This window comes from Hordeum vulgare, chromosome 6H, assembly GCF_904849725.1.
Source record: "Hordeum vulgare subsp. vulgare chromosome 6H, MorexV3_pseudomolecules_assembly, whole genome shotgun sequence".
In the NCBI taxonomy this organism is placed as follows: Eukaryota; Viridiplantae; Streptophyta; class Magnoliopsida; order Poales; family Poaceae; genus Hordeum; species Hordeum vulgare.
Genome location: NC_058523.1, coordinates 28,563,369 through 28,583,844, shown reverse-complemented (window position 1 = coordinate 28,583,844; position 20,476 = coordinate 28,563,369). Strand labels below are relative to the sequence as shown.

The following is a 20,476-nucleotide window of genomic DNA, read 5'->3' as shown; positions in this document are numbered from 1 at the left end:
TGACGCTAGGGTTATAGGGAATTGTTATACGAGGTTACCGAAGGTAGTTCGGAGTCCCGGATGAGATCCTGGACATCACGAGGAGCTCCGGAATGGTCCGGAGGTAAAGATTGATATATAGGCTGGATGGGTTTGGATGCCGGAAATGTTTCGGGCGCCACCAGCAAAGTGATGGGACCACCGGAAGGGTTCCGGAGGCCCACCGGGAGAGGCCACCAGCCCCAGGAGGCTACATGAGCCAAGTGTGAGAGGGAACCAGCCTGTGGGTGGGCTGGTGCGCCCCCCACACCCAGCCCATGGAGCCTAAGAGGGGGAAGGGGGGAACCCTAGCGCAGGTGGGCCTAAGGCCCACCAGGGGTGCGTCACCCCCTCCTCCCCTCCTGTCCGCCACCCCCTTCCCCCATCTAGGGCTACCGCACCCCTTAGGGGTGGGAACCCTAACGGGGGCGCCACCCTCCCTTCCTCCTATATATATCAGTGGTTTTGTCCATTGGAGATACGGTTTTCCATCTCTCTCTCGGCGCAACCCTTCTCTTCTTCTTCCTCCTCTCCCACGGTGCTTGGTGAAGCCATGCCGGGAGACCTCGTCTGTCCATAGACACCCCGCCGTCGTGCTTCCAGAGATCTTCCCCAACCTCTCCCTCCTCCTTGCTGGATCAAGGTGCGGGAGACGTCACCGGGCTGCACGTGTGCTGAACACGGAGGTGCCGTGGTTCGGCACTAGATCGGAATCACACCGCGATCTGAATCGCCGCGAGTATGACTCCATCAACCACGTTCTAGCAATGCTTCCGCTTAGCGATCTTCAAAGGTATGAATATGCACTCACCCCTCTCTCGTTGCCTGTCTGTCCATGGGAAGATCTGAATATGGCGTAGGAAAATTTTGATTTTTGCTACGTTACCCAACAACAACATATAATCATTATTGCCTCTTTTAACTCAATCTGAGAAAACTCATAGGACTAAAAGGACAATAAATATGTCATATATACTTTCCTAAAAACTCCGGTGGGGAAAACTGAAAGTATGACATATGACCTCATGTTGATATTCCCTCATTAAAAACCTTTATGAGAACATGTATAGTAAACTCATGAAGGGAAAAAGAGTATAATATGATGCATTGAACATGAACAATTCAGGAAGATACTCCCCCTGATTCTTACAAATTTCGAAGCCGTCACATACCAATTCCATGAACATAGTTCTGGAATGTAAAAGTCAGTAGAGACTTCGTGAGGAAATCAGTCACATGATTTGATTTGCAAGATATGCAATGTAGTGATATTGCTTATTGTGTAACCTTTTTGCATCCGGGCAACACAAGAAACATTATCTTTGAGATAATGGTTTTTGTGGATGTAGCCACGAGGTCTGTTTCGAAGACTCTCATGAGATGGCTACCACACTTGGTAGGAACACTAAGCTTGTCTATGATCTAACATAGCGGGGATCTGATCAATGTATCCAATGGTATTGGTGTTCAGATTTTTGTGAAACTTCAAAAACCAGGACAAGATGTTTGATGCCTTTGGAGATATCGATAGATATTCTTGAGTCCCAACCAGTTGTGTTTGGTGGATCCAATAGCATCATACCTGGCCAAACGGGCCGGCCTGGCACAGCACGGCCCGGCCCGCCAGAATCATGCGTGGCATGGCATGGCACGCCGGGGCCCGATTAGTAAACGGGCCGTGTCGTGCCGACCCGCGTGCCAGGCTATCAGGCCCAAGCACGGCACACTCTCTAATCGGGCCGGCCCGCGTCACATTTGCTATTTAAAAAAAACCAAAAAAATCAAAAAAAAATCAAATAAACTCCAAAAAAACATATACTTTGACATAGTATTATATGGGATAAATCTAGAGTTTTAATAGCGCATGCCTCGTTAAAACCTTCCATCCCAAAGAAGTAAAAGAGTACAAGCCATTCTCTAGAAAAGTAGAAATACAAAAAGAAGAAAAGATAGAGAAAGGAAAAAATACAAATACTACATTACATGCCATGCTTTGGGTTTCTAGAAATCCTTCAACCTTGCCCTGCATTGCCACACTTGCAGCCGCAGCTATAGCCGCCGCGTCGGCCACGTCCGCTGCCTCCCTCACGTGTGTTGTTACGTGCCTCAGCAGGTGGTCGGTTCCCGTATTTTGTTTCACGAGCATATTCTTACCGCATTGTTGGCAGTTTGCAAAAACCTGGGGAAGACCATCCTCATCTCTACCTATTTCTTCATCATAGAAATTCCAAATTGCGTGCCGACGCCTCACAATAGCATGAAGCCAGTTTTGATTTGCACCATCCATGTTTGTGTGTGTAGTGTGTACAATGAAATGGGGTTAGAAATGAGAAGCTTGGCATCCCTTTTTATAGCCAAAAAATGGCACGATAGACAATGTGGCATGTGGGATAAATCTTTAGCTTTATTAGTGGCTGCCTCATTAAAACCTTCCATCCCTGGAAAGTAAAAGAGTACAAAGCCACGCTCTAGAATTACAAAAAGGAAAGAAAATTACAAAAATACAAGAAGATTACAAAATAAATAGAAAAGGAGTACACTACACCACTAATCTACCGATAGGTCCGATGCCGAGTCTTCGTCAAAGCACATGTCTTCAAACATGCCTATTAGTTCCATGTTTTCTACAGTGTGTTGGGCTCTCCTTCTTGATAGCTCCCCATATTTCATGGACATCAGTGTTCTCACCATATCAGGGGTGAGACTAGTTCTTCTATCCTCAGTTATTCTTCCAGCAAGGCTGAAAGCAGACTTCGATGACACCGTAGAGACGAGTACCGATAACACATCATGTGCTAATATGGAAAGCACCGGAAATGTACGTTTGTGTTCTTGCCACCACTGCAGTATGTTGAAGTCTTCCTCCCTATCTAAATCAAACATGACTTTGTCACTGTTGAGGTACTTCGATAACCCCCCGACATCTTGAATCGAAGATGCTGAAGTAGAAGAGCTTCCGGCGGTAGAGGAGGACGAAGAAGAAGAACCAAAGATCTTGCTCCATGCCCCTCTCTTTTTACCTGCAATAGGTGCTGGTGGAGGTCGCTGCATTCGAACTCCGGAATATTTTTTATCATACTTAGCATAAACTTCATATAGCTTGTCACGAGCCATGTTGAAGTCATCAGTATAATCTAAACTTAGGGATGCAGATAGTACATTGAGTGCACTACGATACCCTTCAAGTTTAGCTCTGGGATCCAAGATAAATGCAAATGCATACAACAGTGGAATATGTTCCCAATATTTTAAATACTTTGTTTTCATGTCAGCAACAACATTAAGTAATAATCCATCACCTTCATATGATTTCAAATGACTAGCAATGTCTAATATGTTATGCACCATCAAAGGAGATGTAGGGTAATAAACCCCAGACAAAGTAATTGTTGCATCATAGAACAACTCAAGAAATGCAGTCAATGCTGTAATAACATGCCAAGTTTCATCGGTGATTAGAAGTTCAACCCCATAATTTGCATTAATAAAACCATTGAACGAAACTCTGTCTCGAATAACTGCCTTAAGCATCAAATATGTAGAGTTCCATCTAATAGGCATGTCTGAATTATACTTATGAGGAATTGCACCTGTGACAATGCAATATCTCCTATAGTTTGCAATTCGTTGAGTTGAATGCGAAAGATAAGATATTGCAGTGCGTATGCATTCAACGTGTGGTTCACATATATGTAAAGCACCTTTAGCAATAAGATTAATGATATGGCAAGCACAACGTTGATGCATTAAAAAAGATGCAGCATATGTGGAGAATATAGGAGTCAGAGTGTTCATTGCACTCGTGTTTGCTGAAGCATTATCCAAAGTTATTGCGAAAACTTTGTCGGCAAGAGCAAAATCATTCTCAACTTTTAGTATAGCTTCATCAATGTTTGAACCACTATATTATACATCTATTAATTCAAATCCTATGACTCTTTTTTGTAGCTGCCAATGTTCGTTAACATAATGTGTTACCACACTAATATAGTCTTGCTTTGCACGGCTAGTCCATATATCAGATGTTAACGACACTGAAAAATTGCACGTATAAAATTCATCTTTTATTTTATCTTTACCAGTCTGGTAAAGCTTTTTAAGATCCCTACTTGTAGTTTGTCTAGAAACTAGTCTATAATTAGGATTATGGCAAGATTGAATAAATTCTACGAAACCATCAGATTCACCAGTACCAAGTGGTAAATCATTAGAAGCAATAAAATGACATATACCTTCTCGCGCTCGTTGAGGATCATAAACGAAATTGCTTACCATACCGTCTGTGTTGAACTTGATATGAGTTTGCACGGCCGAGCTCGAGACGCTCGTTGCATCCGCCTTCTTGTGGGAATCCAAATGCCTCTTCAGGTGCCCGGTTCCTCCCTTGGCTTCTCCGGTTAGCTCCTTCTGGCACCTTTTGCACCGTGCCGACACCTTCCGCACACCACCCATCATGGATATTTCTTCATCGAAAAATTCCCACACCTCGGAGGTTCTACGACGAGTTCTTCTCACACCCATGCTGGTGGAGGAACCCGTCCCACTACTAGAATGGCCTTGACCATCGGCTTGGGTATTGGGAAGGGGCTCGAGAGAGGGATGATCGGTATAGGGTGCTTGCATGGGTGGAGTCATGGTAATGTGATCGGAGCTCGGGGGGGAGGCCAAAGTCATCAAGACCAAAATCGGGTATTGTGAAGGTAGTATTGTCTTGGTTGTCCATGTTTGGGTGTGTGAAATACGTGAGCTAGGCAACCCTATTTATAGGGGGGAAATTCAATTTTCGGACTAATTTGACCCTCCAACGGTCACATTTTCGAAAATATGAATTATGTATTAAAATCCCTCCTAATCCCTACTAAACCCATCTAATGCTATAGCTAATCCCTCCCAATGCCAGCCAACGGCTACTCCTGCCGCGTCCCGCGCCCCCACCCCAGCCAGCTAGCGCCCTGGCCCACTCCCCCCACGCCAACGGTCGACCGCCCCCACTCCCCCATCGCCCGATGCAGCCGTGCTGTCGTGTCGTGTCGTGCCAAGCGGGCCGTGCCGTGCCACGGGCCGGCCCACGTTAATCATGACATGCCGCGCTAGCACGCGTGCTCGTGCCTGGCCCGGGCACGGCCCACGGTGTGCTCGTGCCTAGCCCGGGCACGATTAGCCTGTGTCGGGCCGGGCACGTCTCGTGCTTGGCCTGCGGGTAGTCGGGCCGACCCATCAGGCACGACCCGTTTGGCCAGATTTGAATAGCATTATGGAACATTGAGTCCCAATATCTCATTTTCATCATCTCTTGGTCTAAATAGATCTTACTCTACGTCTAGAGAATGAACTACCATGAGAGTCATGGACGGATAAGATTTATCCACAATTAATTTCTCCAATATATTTTGGATTTAGACAACATAATATACCATAATGTATGAATGAAGGTGCTCAAGTTGTAGTAACGGTATTTTAGTTTACCCGAATCCTTCATTTTAAATTCCGTCATTTAGATGATTACATGTGTTATCATTGGAGACACACAAACATGGATAATCATCATTGTAGTAGTAATCCTTGTGTATAAGGAACTCACTACATCGGTTCTACCATATGTACCGACAACAATAAGTCGTATGGTGAATTACTGATTTTTTACACAATGTATGTTGCATTTTGTACTTCGATTCACAAGTGAGATTCCATCGGGAACCAATCATATATGACTGAATCTAGTCATCCACATGGATATGGGATCACCACATCTACCCACTGCATAGATAGATGATTTTATACTGCCAATGATATAAGTTATCGAAAAGAGATTCCACCTCTAGAGAACAATTGGGTATTTGCGTGAACCTTTATGCTACAATACTTGTTGTATGTTTCACCACCTTGTTGTTCTCAATTCTCTTTCCAGAAGAAAACTGGTATAGGTATTGCATATGAATACCTTCCCATTATTGAGCAAGATTATTTCTATCTAGATGATAACCTTTGCTTGAGTTCAGTCCGAGTGTTGTCCACACTATGCCATGGCCATGGTCTTTGGATCTGAATCGTTTGGAAGGTTTTGCAATCTAGTTGAGCAGTGTATGTCGACAATTGTAGACTTCGTTGATATGTTTCTCTAGAATCTATATATGAATATAGAGTTGATGGAACTATCGTTACCCATGGTGATTGCTCGCGATTTTCCAATGCGATTGAGACAGGTATTCCGATGTCTTGGTCTTTATGTGCACTATGACCCGGGTTGGTGGAGGTTTCCCATCCACTGGGTATGCTAACCAATGGTGTCTATAAACGTGAATTGACTTGCATTTACTGATTCATAGGCCTTGATATCCTTGCTTGCGAGAAGCTGAATCCTGACGTACTCTTTCCATACATCTCCCCCTATTGCATCGAACGGGGAGTGGAGTGGTTTTTGTTGGCACCTCCACTCTTTTAGGCGTACTTTTGCAGGATTGTAGGATTGGGTGACACCTTTATAGTCAGTAAATGAATTTGGCAGGTTATTTGCAATGAGCTGCAAATCTTCTGAACTCATGGTTCAGATCTTTGAGTATGTGGATTTGAGGCAGAAATGTGTCAAACATTTCACTAATTTCCTCACATTCTTTATGGTACTTGAATTCCCCCCCTAATGTGTGGAAATATTCCTCGTTGAAGCAGCATACTGGCTTTGAATAACTCCCCATGCGAGGGCATGAGGTATTAACAGAAATTCAGTTATTCCTCACATAGATCCCAACTATATGTTGAGGGGCCAATGATGTATGTCGGATGGTGATATCGGTATGCAACTGAATTACCGCGGATGGGAAATACTTGGTAGATTTCCACGTATCAAAGATAGAGGGGAATAGTAGTATGCAGTTTTGTCATGAGCATGTAAAATTGCATGACTCCAACGTAAAGTTGGTAAGTTGCAATTTCAAAGTAAAGATCATGCAATGAGCTTAATTCTTTGGATATAGGATTCGGCCAAACTATTCCGAGTCTAGACATTAGGATAAATTGCTAAAATTCAATCCGAGGGCCATAGATGAGGCACTCAAGGAGAATTCTGCAATGTCATCCATTCGATTTGCTTGAAATCGATATCAGGATAACGAGCCAATGGTTCCGTGTGAATAAAGAATAGACTCAAGACCATCATGTAGATATGTCATTTAGAACCATGGAATACCTCAATAGTCTAGTCACTGGATTGGAAGAGCTACTTACCTCAACTTGATGCATTCAAGGAGTCCGAGTGATTCAGCGTAGACTTTAAGGTGTGTAGGCCTTAAAATTAGGTTTCCTGTGTCACTTGTCACTAGTAGAAAATGGCCCATTTGTCCCGGTTCCACAGGCCCATTAGCCCCGGTTCTGGAACCGGGACTAAAGGGTCGGGACTAAAGTCCAAAACCTTTAGTCCCGGTTCCTTTACCAACCGGGACAGAAGGGCCTCCACGTGGCCTCTGCGGGAAGCCCAGGCAGGAGGGCCTATGGTCCTGGTTGGTAATACCAACCAGGACTAGGAGGTGGTTTTATTTTGAATGGGGTGGTGTGTTGGGGGTTTTGGAGGGTTAATTTAAGGGTTCCATATTGTGTTAGCTAGCTAATAGAGAGAAATGTCCTCTCTTTCTTCGTGATGTAGAAGTAATGACTTTAGCAAGTTATCCTCGGTCTCTTAGGCTAGTTGTAATGGGTAGTATCATATACTAGTATCATGCATATGATAGTAGTGTATGATACCACAAGCGTAATGCATAGTATCATATGTTAGTATCACTAGCAAAAGGGCCCGTGCGTTGCAACGGGAGAAAAAAATACCATACGCTTTTAATTTTTTTATAATCATTTTGATTTATTAAAATAATAAGCTAACTAACTAATGTAGTCAGTCCTATCCTATTTTTTTAAGAAATCAACCCGTCCATTGTTAATTCCACCATGATGAGAAATTGAGCGGGACAAGCAAAGCAAAACAAAGAGGCTGCATGAATTGATCAATGGACTGTTATCTTATTTCACTCATGGGGTAGAGAATGTGGGATCAGATGACAAACTGAAGGTGGTGTTCCATTCTCTGTCTCTACAACAATACAATCTTACATTCAATACATTTATTCATCAGCAAACAAATCCCCACAAAACAAAATTTCTTGCCGGTGCTTAGCACACGGTTGGAGTCATGGGGAGGGGATCTCACCAGATGATGAGTTCCTGCCGGAGGAGGGGATATGATGAGGGGAGCAAGGGTTAGGCGCCTCTATCTGGCCATAAGGAGTCGACGTTGCCGCGCCATAATCTCGGAGTTCCCCGTGTGAGCCATGGAGGCCCGCCTCCACCTGCAAGTACTTCGCTCCGCCACGCCATTTCCGCGCGCCGCCGCCGTTCTGCATCGAGCAGACGCATCATCCCCAGTCACTGTAGTTGTCGCGTTGTTTGATCCAGAAGCTGTGCTCGAGCGCCGAAACGGGGGCAGCAAGCGGGCAGAGGTACGGCCGCGGAGGCGGGTGGGTTGAGATCGACAATAGCGGTGGTTGAGGTCGGCCGCGGCGGCGAGTGGTGTGGCAGCGACCTGGGCACAGGCCAGGGTGGACCAGGGTCGACACGATGCGCTCGAGCGCCACAACGGGGGCAGTGAGCGGGAAGAGGTACGGCCGCGGAGGTGGGTGGGTTGAGATCGGCAGCGGTGGCGGTTGAGGTCGGCCGCGGCGGCGAGTGGTGTGGTGGCGGCCTTGGCCCAGGGTCGACGGGAGGAGGCTATGCATACGGGTATAATTTTTGCTGCGAATCGTTTTTTCCTTTTGTGTTGCAGATAAATGATGGAGCGTGGGTTGAATTACAAAAATTATAGGGGCTTTTTCATAAAAATGCCGCGGTGGGTTTTCCGACGAAAGCAATAGCCGCTTTATTATATATATATATATATATATATATATATATATATATATATATATATATATATATAAGTATCATAGGGTGGTTCATTTATTGTCATGCAAGACACATAGTAGCACAACATTTAATATGATACGGTATCATGATATGATACTCAACGCTCTCTTTCTTCATTTAATTCTATGTCACCTCATCGAAATTGCCTAGTTGGTATGCATGATACTACCTATGATACTCCCATTATGGGCAGTCTTAGGTATTGTGGCGTACCGACCATTTATTTGCAACACGCTACACCATGCATGGCCATTATTGTTGGGCGCCGAGAGCCAACTGGCGCGAGTGCCGCACGTGGGAGGGCTGAGGGTCGCCCGGCGCTCCATCCCTCCCGCGCCCGACGCTCATCCCGCCCGCGCCGAGGTCGTGGCCACGTGCACTCGGCTTCGCCCTCGCGCCGCGCCCGCCCGCATCAAGGCCTCACCCTCGCGCTGCGCCCCGCGATGAGGCCTTGCCCTCATCCTCACCCGCGACGCGCCCGACGCTCATCCCCCCGCTACTGTCCCGGCTCATGGGCTCTAGAGATCCTCTCCACCACTTCGCTGCACTAGGCACCCGTCTTCATGGTCTCCTCTTCGAATGAGGAGGGCTCGTCGGTGACATGCCGGTGTCTGACGGAGATGTGCGGCGATGCGTCGTTGGTTTCCCCTCTCGTCGGCTGCATCGAGGAGTGAGTGGGGCTCATGGGTGGTGCAGGGCTAGTGCAGCCTTATCCGTAACCGCCCCCACCCCTCGCTCGCCTCTTCTTAATTCGGTGCGGGGGGCGGCTGGCCGGACAAAGGCCGGGCAGGCTCAGGATGTTTGTGTTTGTGTCAATTAATTCTAAGCCATGCTCTCTCTCCTTTCCTATGCCTAAATGTTTTATGTGGTACAGCTCATCACAGAAATAAAACCCTTGTGTTTGCAACACTGCATATAGGTTCACAAATGTAACATCTGAGCTACATAGCTTCATATTCAAATTGGGCTGCGAACCAAAGTAAATCCAAAGTTCCCAAACAGCATCATGCAAACTACAGTTGACAGAAATAACATCAAATGAGCAACTAACCTTAGCCCACCAGATTTTAATTAGGAAAAAAGAGGGATAGAGTAGAGGCACTTACACCACACTGCCACCAGCACCAATGGTCCAGTGATGGCTACTGGTAGGGTTGGACACCAAGATCTTTGCGAGCTTCACCCTGTCCTCCATGGACAGCGTCGCCTCCTCCTCCAAATCCTCATCATCGTCGAAGGAGTGGTACGAACTGGAGCCACCGTCGTCCACAACCAGACCTACGTGGTCTTCTCACCAGAGGCCGGGAAGGTCTCCGTACCCGCCCGCAACGTCACCGTCGTCAGGGGTCGCCGCCGTCGGGAGTTGCTGCGCAGAGAGGGAGAGGGGAGAGCAAGGCTAGGGTTAGCCGGTTCGACACGGTCCGAGCCAGTTACGGCGAGCGACCGAGCCGGTTCGGTAGCCGGTTTGTCCGTGTAAGCCACCGTGTCGCGTGACATGCGAGCCAGGTATGTCAGATAGTGGTCAATATGGGTTTATACGGCTATCAGCCGTTTCGTAACAATTAGTCCATGAAGTAGTACCGACGTGTAAAACTTTTGACTATTGATACCTATCCATCACGACATGTCCAAATATGGTAGTGCCCTGCAATTATCTCCGTGAAACAACAACAACTCTCGCCCTCTTGTGTGAAACAACAACAACGCAACAAAAAAAATTTGTGCCAGCGACATGTGTTTTGATCTCAAGGTTGTAGAAGTAAATGAGACCAAATCAAATCTCAGTTAGCTGAGTTTTAGCAAAATCAGAAATGTAAACTATAAATCATGTACTCCCTCCGTTTCTAAATATAAGTAGTTTTAGATATTTCATTAGGGGCTACATATGAAGTAAAATTAGTGAATCTTACTTTAAAATATGTTTATATACATTCGTATGTAGTGTCCTAATAAAAACTTTAAAAAGATTTATATTTAAGAACGGAGGAGTATAAACTAATTCTGTTTCACATCAAATGAGATGCGCTTTGCACAGTTTGAAACAGCAGCGCATATGGCATGTGTGCATGAGTAAGTTATAAGGTTGCCGCGTGACAAACTCACAAATAAACAGTTATATTGTGATCGTTTTAAGCTGGTCTTCTCAAGCATCCACCGGGAAGCAAGAACCTGAACCTGTGCGCGTTCTTGATCAGATAGGAAGGCAGGTGCACGGCCGACGCCGACCTGGGTATTGGCCCCATCTTCTTGAAGAGATCCCTGAAGGTGTACTCCTCGGGGAGCATGTCGAACAGGTCCTCCCCGCCGCAGACCACCCGCTGGATCCTCGCCGGGTCCAGGAAGCTCTCCCGCCGCACCCGGTCCGCGTGGCTGTACGCCTTCATCTTGAACGCGAACTCGGCGATCTCCCTGAAGCAGAAGCTGCAGTGCCACCCGGCGTCCGCCAGGATCACGTCGCTCTGCCGGGAGTGCTGGTACGCCGTGCGCTCGCTGAATATGTGCGCCGTCGCCCTCCAGCTGCCGCGGTCCACGGGGAACTCGAAGGAGTAGACGTAGTTCTCCAGCTGCAGGTGCATCACCGCCGGCACCCCGTCGCACCACCGCAGCAGCTGCACCGTCTCCGGGCTCGGGATCTCGTCCGCGTCCGCCATGATCACCACGTCCCCGGCCGCGATGCCCGACCGCCGCAGCAGCGCGTTCAGCGCCCGCCGGTGCCTGGCCTCCACGTCGAACGGCTCCTCCCGACGACGAGACCCCTGAGACCCCGCCGTGGCCGTGGCGACGGGGAGCCTGTCGTAGACGATCTTGGACCTGGCGAAGGCGAAGCGCTCGAGGTTCTCGGAGAAGGAGAGCGGCTTGGGGATGCCGGTGAAGGTGGCGTTGGCCTCCAGGATGACCAGCTTGTGGACGTAGGGGAGCAGCTCGCGGTAGCGGATCTCCAGGATGTCCAGCTCGTTGTTGAAGAGGACGGCGTCGAAGACGCGGCGAGGGGAGGCGCGGGCGCGCCAGCCGTGGAGCTCACACAGCTCGGCCATGGAGGTGTTGGGGGCGTAGTAATGCGGGATGACGGTGAAGGGCTTGGGCGGCGTGTCCCACAGCGGGCGCAGGAAGTAGGTGATGCTCCGGTGGTGCTGGGTTATTCCGGCAAGGATGGCCACGGCCGTGAGAAACAGAGCAATGGCGGGTACCGCCGACTTCAACTTGAAATTGAAAGGTATGAGCCGTCTCTTTCCTACTCTTGCTGCCAAGTTGAAAGGCCGATACTCGGAGCTTCCGGCCATCATGATGAGTTGATGACACAGATACACACAAAAGGAGATGAAATTAAGCTTCTTATTTCAGTAGCATGTGAGAGTCGTCGTATCCAGTGAAGCAGCCAATGTCTTTTAGTCTTTTATTTATTACTCCGCTGAAATAATCTGAGCCTGTTTGTGTAATTAACCTGCAATCCTGCATGATGCAAGAAGATATCAGAGAATGAGCAATAAAGTGGTACAATTAAGAAGGGCTGCCATGCAGCTTTAGCCTGTTGGACAGAAATGGAAAGCGCATATGCATAGGTAAGAATTTTTCAATTTGGGAAGACAGCTTTACAAAAGAACAGATTCAGAAAAAAGGTAACACACACACACACACACTAGGTTGTGATGAGCTGCAAGAAGTAGATTTTTTCAGTTCAGGTTCTGATGAGCTGCAAGAAGCAAAGACCATAGAGGCGTGAAGTAAGACAAGAAGCAGATTTGTACATACTACATGCAAGAAATCTGAAAGCTAAAGGAAAACTGAGCCGGTAAGAACTTGCGGAGATAAACCAAAGAAGAGCATCACCTGTCTATCATTCAGATGGCCGGCCGCAAAACCTTACGGAGAAGTATTTAGGTACAGAGGGAGCGCCAGAGGAGGCACCGGAGCCGAAACTCAGAAGAAATAAGTAGTACCTGATGCGGAAGAAAGAAGGGAGGAGGGATCCCCCAACGCCAACGGAGGACCGGACCGCCGTCGGCCGGCCGTGAGGAAGACGAAGAAGATAAATTATAGGAGTAGAATGGTACTCAGCTCCACGCCTTGGCCGTCAGCTCCACGTTTGAACCGACTGAAATGCCCTGACTTGATCTCCTGGCCCGGCGCCTGTTTTATCAGTATACTTTTCTACCCATCCCTTCCTCGTCCTTGACGCAAAATTCCAAGCTCGCTTCGACGTGCCCGGCCAGCACACCATGAGCACACGCCATTTACTCCTTCCTATGCATGCACTCTCACGTGTTGGGCTTTGGGCCCCAGCCTCCCACGTGGAGTGCAAACCAGCCGGCCGGGCCGTCGGACAAGAAAAGAAACAAGGACGGGTCATTTCTGCTGCTCGTTGGCCCCGCGGATGACACAAATTCATTTTATTGGCCCGTGCTACAAATCATCCGGCTTATCCGCACAGCCGCTCGTTTAATATAATCATGCGGAGCTTGAAAGAAATCTCTGAAGGGACGCAGCTGTAATAAAGAAACATAAAAATACAAAATCATACGAATAAATGACGTCGGATATTTTTAGTCACACTAGTTTTAACCACATTTTAATAGGGGTACCCCTAACTAAATATTTTTAGCCTCAAGACTAGTTTTAGCCCCTCTTTAGTCAGGGGTGTTTGGAACTTTAGCCTCTTAGGGCCTCTTTGATTTGTAGGATTCTCAAAATGCAGGAATAGGAAAAACGTAGGAATAGAGTGACATGTCCTTTTCTACACTACAAGATTTGAAAGTGTGTTTGATAGCACAGGAAAAACAAAGAAATTCTATAAAGAGGTTTGAGTGTATGGAAATTTTCCTTCAAAATGTAGTATAAACGAATCCTATGGAAAAATTCCAAAGGATTTCAATCCTACAAATCAAACGATCATCGTAGGAAAAAATCCCAAGGATCTAAATCCTTTAAAAATCCAATGAAATTCCTTTGTACCAAAGGAGCCCTTAAAGATATTATTTTTAGTCAGACTAAATAAGTCTCTTGGATCCAAGCACCCTCTAAGCTAGCTTGCTAGGATAGGACGTTCAGAGGGGAGAAATTGACTAGGTGCGCACTAGCAAAATCGAGATCCAGCGAGGGCAGCTGCCCGCCGGCTCACTGAGGCACTACAGGGCGCCGATGTTGCCTGGTGTTGTCCGCGGCAGAGGGCCGGAGTGGAGGAGTGGATGCGGCAACATCAGGCCGATGTTGCCTGATGTTGCCGCCCTGCAGCCAGCTTTCGCCACCACGCGGCGACGCCGGCAAGATACAGCGGCCGGTCTGCCGGGCGCCAGTGCCCCACTAAAACTACAAGCGTCTTGGGCAACCCTTGCAATTAGGAAATGAAATGATAGCGGCCCGCTATAGCGATAAGAGCTGCTTCAAAGACCAGCTACGGTATTGGCTGTCGCGTGCTGACGAACTGTATGCCCAGATGACGATGCTGCGAGGGTGATACGCGGGCGTCACTTTGAGGCCGCTTGGCAGTGTTGCAACGTCGGACGAACGTTCGGCCAGACGCATGTGACCTGTGCGATCTCCTCTCATCCACTGACGGAACGATTCTCGCACGTGGTGAGGTGCATGGCTGAGGGGCCCATCATCTGCGCGCCCCTGCGTTGCTGCCGCTGATATCGTCTGTCCCTGCCTCCGTCGGCTGCCCACATCGCTAGTTCCCGTCCCCGTCGGCCACCCGCATCGTCGGATCCAGCCTCTGTCCCTCGTCCTGCCGCGCCTATACAACTGTTGCAAACGTCATCCAAAATTGCTTCAACAGTTATTGGAAAAAGCTTCAAACCCAGATGAAAAAGCTTCAACCAGGCATATAAAAAGCTGCAAGCGGTCATTGCCATGACGGAATGCTACAACCGTTGACATAAAATGCTACAACCGTTGATGAAAAAAGTTACAACCAGACATATAAAAAGCTCCAAGCGGTCATTGCCATGTCGAAATGCTACAACCGTTGACATAGAATGCTACATTCGTTGATGAAAAAAGCCGCAACAGAAACGATAGAGAGCGCATTAACCGAGCGCTGCTAAAAAATAATAGTTGCAACCCTTGATAGAAAAGGTTCGACCGTAGATGAAAAAAGCTTCAACCATTGAGAGAGAAAGCTACAACCATACACTGCACAATTAGAAAAATTGCAACCATTCTAGAGAAAGCCTATGTGCGAAAAGTTTCAACCAGCTTCAAGGAAAAAGTTTTGCCTGCCGGCAGCCTCTGTTACAAACAACGAGCTTGAAAACGATGGTGAGATGGGGCGACGGAAGAAGGACCCCTCGACAGCCGGGGGGGGTGCGGTTTTTTTGGACAAGGATGGCCGGCAAGTGCTCGCGTTTGTTGGCTCTGCAAGGACGGCGACCGGCGGCGAGGACGTCCAACAAGAGGGGACGACAGGAGAAGGATCCCTCGACCGTCGGGGGCATAGGGGAGAGGGGAGGGGTGGGGAGCGCCGCTGCGCGTTGGACGAGGATGGCCAGCGATGTGCTCGCGTTCGTTGGCTCGAGGTTGAGGACGAAAGAGGAGATCTAACAGTTAAGGGATCTCCAATTTAACGGCTGCGCTGCGACCGGCGCGAGTTTTCGGGCCAGGGCTCCGACGTCCCGTACTGCCCTTTATATTTTGTGGGAAAGACGAGACAAAATCAACCCGGCTTCTTTTTTAATCATCATTCCTTCTCATTCCTTCCTTGTCGGGCCTTACTCCATCTATATCGTGGACATAGCAAATTCAGTCTCTTAAACGTCCGTGGTCCTTTTTTCAACTTTTCTCGTCTCGTTCTTCCATCCACTTTGAGAGTCGTCATGGGTTCGATGGCTGCCCCCCTTTCCCTGTTCATTCATAGTAGTATTAGTACCGCTAGGTCTAGGTCGTGTTTTGCTTCTGGCGAGATGTCGTTATCCTGCTCGGCTGCTCTTCACCGGCATAACTAAGCCGTGCCTGGTGGATGTCGGCTGCTTTCTCAACCCGCCGTCGATGGAGGACAAAGGCGGATTTGGCGCAACCTTTCCCACTCGAATATGTTTGTGCTCTCCATGATTTGGAGGAAGCCCAACTGACGTTACTACTTCTTCAGGCTGTCGCGGTGGTACATGAAGGTGGGAGGCGGCACAGGTTGCTACACTTTGCTAATCGTGTTTGAGCTCATCAACCTAACATGAACAGATAGTTGGGAAGGCCGAGTGGGCTCAGCTGAAGGAAACTGCTATTGGGTTGGCCTTCCACGTCCCTGAGCTGGCCACATAGTGGAGGTTTGCTACTGGGCTTTTGGTTTCTACTCCCTCTGTACCTAAATAATTGTTGTTGGAGAGAATTAGTCTAGTTCTTTCCAACAATAAATATTTAGTACAGAGGAAGTAGATCATAGGCATACTTATTAGAAATGTAAGAGCCAGCTAGACACTAGCAAAGTGAAGTTCATCAAAGTTCATGCTATACAAGCTTCAAGCAATGGATCATGCATCTCATCTTATGAACTGAAATTTCCTTTGATCCAAAATGACTGCCTTTTTGTACTCTTCGCAGCATAAAGCAATAATTTCAGCACTACGCCAAAGATAATATGCTACTAGTAAAAGTAAAATGGTCTTATTAGCGACGAAGCAGTTTATGTGACGAATCTAGTCACGCTGATTATGAAGTGCTACTCGCGGCCAAAATTGAAGAACTTAACTTCACTTAAAGCACGGCCAATGTATGTTGGACCGACCAAATTATATAAGTGGCTAATGCCAATTACATATAAGTGCAAGTTTAGCGGACAACGAGTGACGTGCTGAGAAAATGTTTAACAAAACAACCTGAGACTAGAATAATTGGCCAAAAAACTACAATAACTCAAAGCATAACGATGATTAGCAGTATAAGATTTAACAAAACCGCCTACAGTGACTGCCTTCAGGAATGAACAATCATTAGTTCACTAGGTATCACAATTACCCAAAATAAGCTGCAATGTAAATTGGCATACTTATGAAACCATATAAATAAAGGAAATCTGAACAGACACGCAGGTGTTGTTCGCTATCAATTACTAATCTACTCCCTTTGTCCCAAAATACAAGACGATTTTTAGGCTTAGACTAAGCCTCAAAAACGTCTTACATTTTAAGAAGGGAGGGGGGGGGGGGGTACTTGCATAGACAAGACAACATGCAAATCACACGAGGACTTGATAGACCCATAACCACAAGAAAAAGGAAGTAGAAGGCAGCCGTGACAAGTAAAAGAAAAAAAGAAATATAACCCTAAAGCGCAATAAGGGTTACTGCTTCATTTGATACTATAACATTCTCATTTCCGAGCAGGCATAAACATAAACATAATATGGAAAGAGGAGGGTCCTAAGCCATTAGTCGTCAGAGGGGCTAGAGGGAGAAGAACCCACACTACCAGAAGAAACTTGGGAGCACGGAGGAGGAGATAAACTGAAAGCAAGGAAGCTGGATAGAAGGGAGGGCAAACAAAGGAGCATATCCATTAGAGGAGGTAGAACATCAGTGGGAGATAAGCTTACCTTCTCAGCCAGTTGGTCAAATAGCATGTCCAACCGGACAACCGGACAACGCCAACATATGTTCCTAAAATATAAGAAGTCAAACAACGTGTCATGTGGACAGAAAATATTGCCGCCGCAACGAGGATAAGGTGAAGGAGCTCAAGGATTGATCCTCAAGTCAGTCTCCTTGATTTCCACATCCAATACTATATTAGTTGGCTTCCAAAGTTGGTTACTGCGCCATATCCATATGATACATCTGAAGCTCTCATATTTACTAACTCGCTATATAATGGGAGCCCTACTCTGTGACCAATATCAGCGATCAATAAACCAGAAACGTGAGTTTAGGCTCAAAACCCCAAGCACACGAGGACATGGCATTCCAACAAAAGACAAATAGAAACGAGCATGCGTCAACTAGGTATTTAGATAAACCCATTGTTGTAAATTCAAGAAAGGCAACCCAATTCTGATACAGTAATACTCTACTTTCTCTAACAGATAAGAGAGCATCTACAACCATGATTGCCTAATTTGCCACCTTATACATCCGCGGATGCACCCAAGAAAAGCAATCTAATTCCAAAACTGTAATACTCTACTTTCTCTAACTGATAAATATTAGAGCATCTACAACCACAATTGCCTAATTTGGCACCCGATACATCCACAAACGCTTCCGGACAAAGTTCATAGTATATCCATACGTAGATTGGGGATTAAAGTTTTCAATTGGACCCAAAAGAGCAAATCCATCCACTTAACTAAAACACTAGCTAAATTGACTAAATAAACGGAGAGGGCCACCGGAATTCACCACTTTCTTGCCGACCGCTTCCCCTTGGGGTCTCTGGAGCGTTGGTTGTCGGACGTGGTTCCCCTGTCGAAGGAAGAGGAGGAGGAGGAGAGGATCCCGACCATACAACCGGCGATGTGGGCCTGCTCCCTCGTGAGCCGGGCGACTTTCTCCATGTGGCACGAGCTGCTCAGACTCCTCAAGCCTGATGTGGCGGCGACATCGGAGGATGGCGGCAGCGATAGACTTGTATTCCCACCGGATCCAACACGACGGTAGAACCCTGTTCGTACCGGATCCACGACCTTGTGGAGTCTCCTTACGAATGTCTATCCTCTTCTGTTTCAGAATTCGAAATGTTGTACCACTTTAAATCTAGAAAAGGACCTGCTATTCATGCAAAACTCTCAATGTACTCCTTGTTAAGCTTCATGCACTAGCCAACGCAACCAAAAGTTTAAACTGATGAAAAGGGCTAGTGCAATCCACATATACTGTAACACACCCTCTCACGTGTGACGGAGAAGACAAGTCAACACGTGCAACCGAAAGAGAGCGACGGCGCGCGAAACTCACGTATGACTCAAGAGGCCACTACGTGGACACAAAGGGGGATTACCAACAATTTTTAATAAATTGCGAAACCAGGATTTGAATTCAAGACCTTAGCTCCGATACCATGTTAAGACCTTAGCTCCGATACCATGTTAAGCTTCATGCAGTAGCCAACACAATCAAAAGTCTAGTGCTTCTCAACTACAATTATTAGGTACAGAGGAAGTAATATTGTATGTTCGCTATTGTTGTAATCATGAACAGCCCAAGAGCCACATGACACCAACTTCTTCCCATGACCTCCTAAGCCAATCACTTAAGTCCTCATACTTTTTTGGTGGCTTCGAAGCAATGCATGTGCATTGTGCTAGTTTACCGAATATTCCGAAAACGGCATATACTCACTAATATCGTAAAAATGAAGAACATAGACAGTCATATTGTTAGCTGGTCAGAATGGATAAGTTATCTATTCTGAAGCTCTTTCTACGCCATATCTGCAAATAAATCTCATACTAAAATCTTGGTAACATGTTGGATCATGATTTAAATCATCTTTAAGTAAACTTTAGCAAGAAAATATGCAAATGAACTACGCTCATTAATGTTAACTGGTATAAACGGACTTGCCACATCCAGGACAGTCCTACAAGTGATAAAGAAATAAGTACTCATAATTAGTGGTTATTTTTTGTTTAGCTATGTTAGATAGCAAAAGGGCCAGTGCGTTGCAACGGGAGAAAAAAATACCACACGCTTTTAATCTTTTATAATCATTTTAATTTATTAAAATAATAAGCTAGATAACTAATGTAGTCAGTCATATCCTATTTTGTTGAGAAATCAATCCGTCCGTTGTTAATTCCACCATGATGAGAAATTGAGCGGGACAAGCAAAGCAAAATAAAGAGGCTACGTGAATTGATCAATGGATTGTTATCTTATTTCACTAATGGGGTAGAGAATGTGGGATCAGATGACAAACTGAAGGTGGTGTTCCATTATCTGTCTCTACAACAATACAATCTTACATTCAATACATTCATTCATCAACAAACAAATCCCCACAAAACAAAATTTCTTGCCGGTGATTGGCACACGGTTGAAGGCGTGGGGAGGGGATCTCACCAGATGATGAGTTCCTGCCGGAGGAGGGGATACGATGAGGGGAGCAAGGATTAGACGCCTCTATCTGGCCATAAGGAGTCGCCGTTGCCGCGTCATAACCTCGGAGTTCCCCGTGTGAGCTATGGAGGCCCGCCTCCACCTGCAAGTACTTCGCTCCGCCGCGCCTTATCCGCGTGCCGCCGCCGTTCTGCATCGAGCAAACGCATCATCCCCAATCACTGTAGCTGTCGCGCTGATTTGATCTAGAAGCTGCGCTCAAACGCCGAAACGGGGGCATCAAGAGGGCAGCGGTACGGCAGCGGAGGCGGGTGGGTTGAGATCGACAATAATGGTGGTTGAGGTCGGCCACGGTGGCGAGTGGTGTGGCAGCGGCCTGGCCCAGGCTAGGGTGGACCAGGGTCGACGCGATGCGCTCGAGCACCGCAACGGGGGTAGTGAGCGGGGAGAGGTACGGCTGCGGAGGCGGATGGGTTGAGACCGGCAGCGGTGGCGATTGAGGTCGGCCGCGGCGACGAGTGGTGTGGCGGCGG

The 20,476-nt window shown here is 47.1% G+C and overlaps 1 protein-coding gene across 2 annotated transcripts; it reads right to left on the bottom strand.

Annotated features, from left to right (window-relative positions):
• Window positions 1-11,013: 11,013 nt before the first annotated feature.
• Window positions 11,014-12,986, bottom strand: LOC123402660 (beta-1,4-mannosyl-glycoprotein 4-beta-N-acetylglucosaminyltransferase-like). 2 transcript variants are annotated; one of them, XM_045096595.1, is made up of 2 exons: window positions 12,900-12,986; window positions 11,014-12,411 (listed from the first exon to the last, which is right to left on the bottom strand). In XM_045096595.1, the coding sequence occupies exon 2, from the start codon at window positions 12,243-12,245 to the stop codon at window positions 11,091-11,093; it is 1,155 nt and encodes a 384-aa protein (XP_044952530.1). In that variant the 5' UTR covers window positions 12,246-12,411; window positions 12,900-12,986; the 3' UTR covers window positions 11,014-11,090. The 2 variants fall into 2 exon arrangements, with proteins under 2 accessions (XP_044952530.1, XP_044952531.1); XM_045096596.1 differs by having other exon boundaries at window positions 12,790-12,983.
• Between the last annotated feature and the right edge of the window lie 7,490 nt (window positions 12,987-20,476).

Excerpts from the sequence above, each read along its gene's own strand:
- LOC123402660 (XM_045096595.1), bottom strand. The coding sequence starts at position 12,245 with ATGATGGCCGGAAGCTCCGAGTATCGGCCTTTCAACTTGGCAGCAAGA.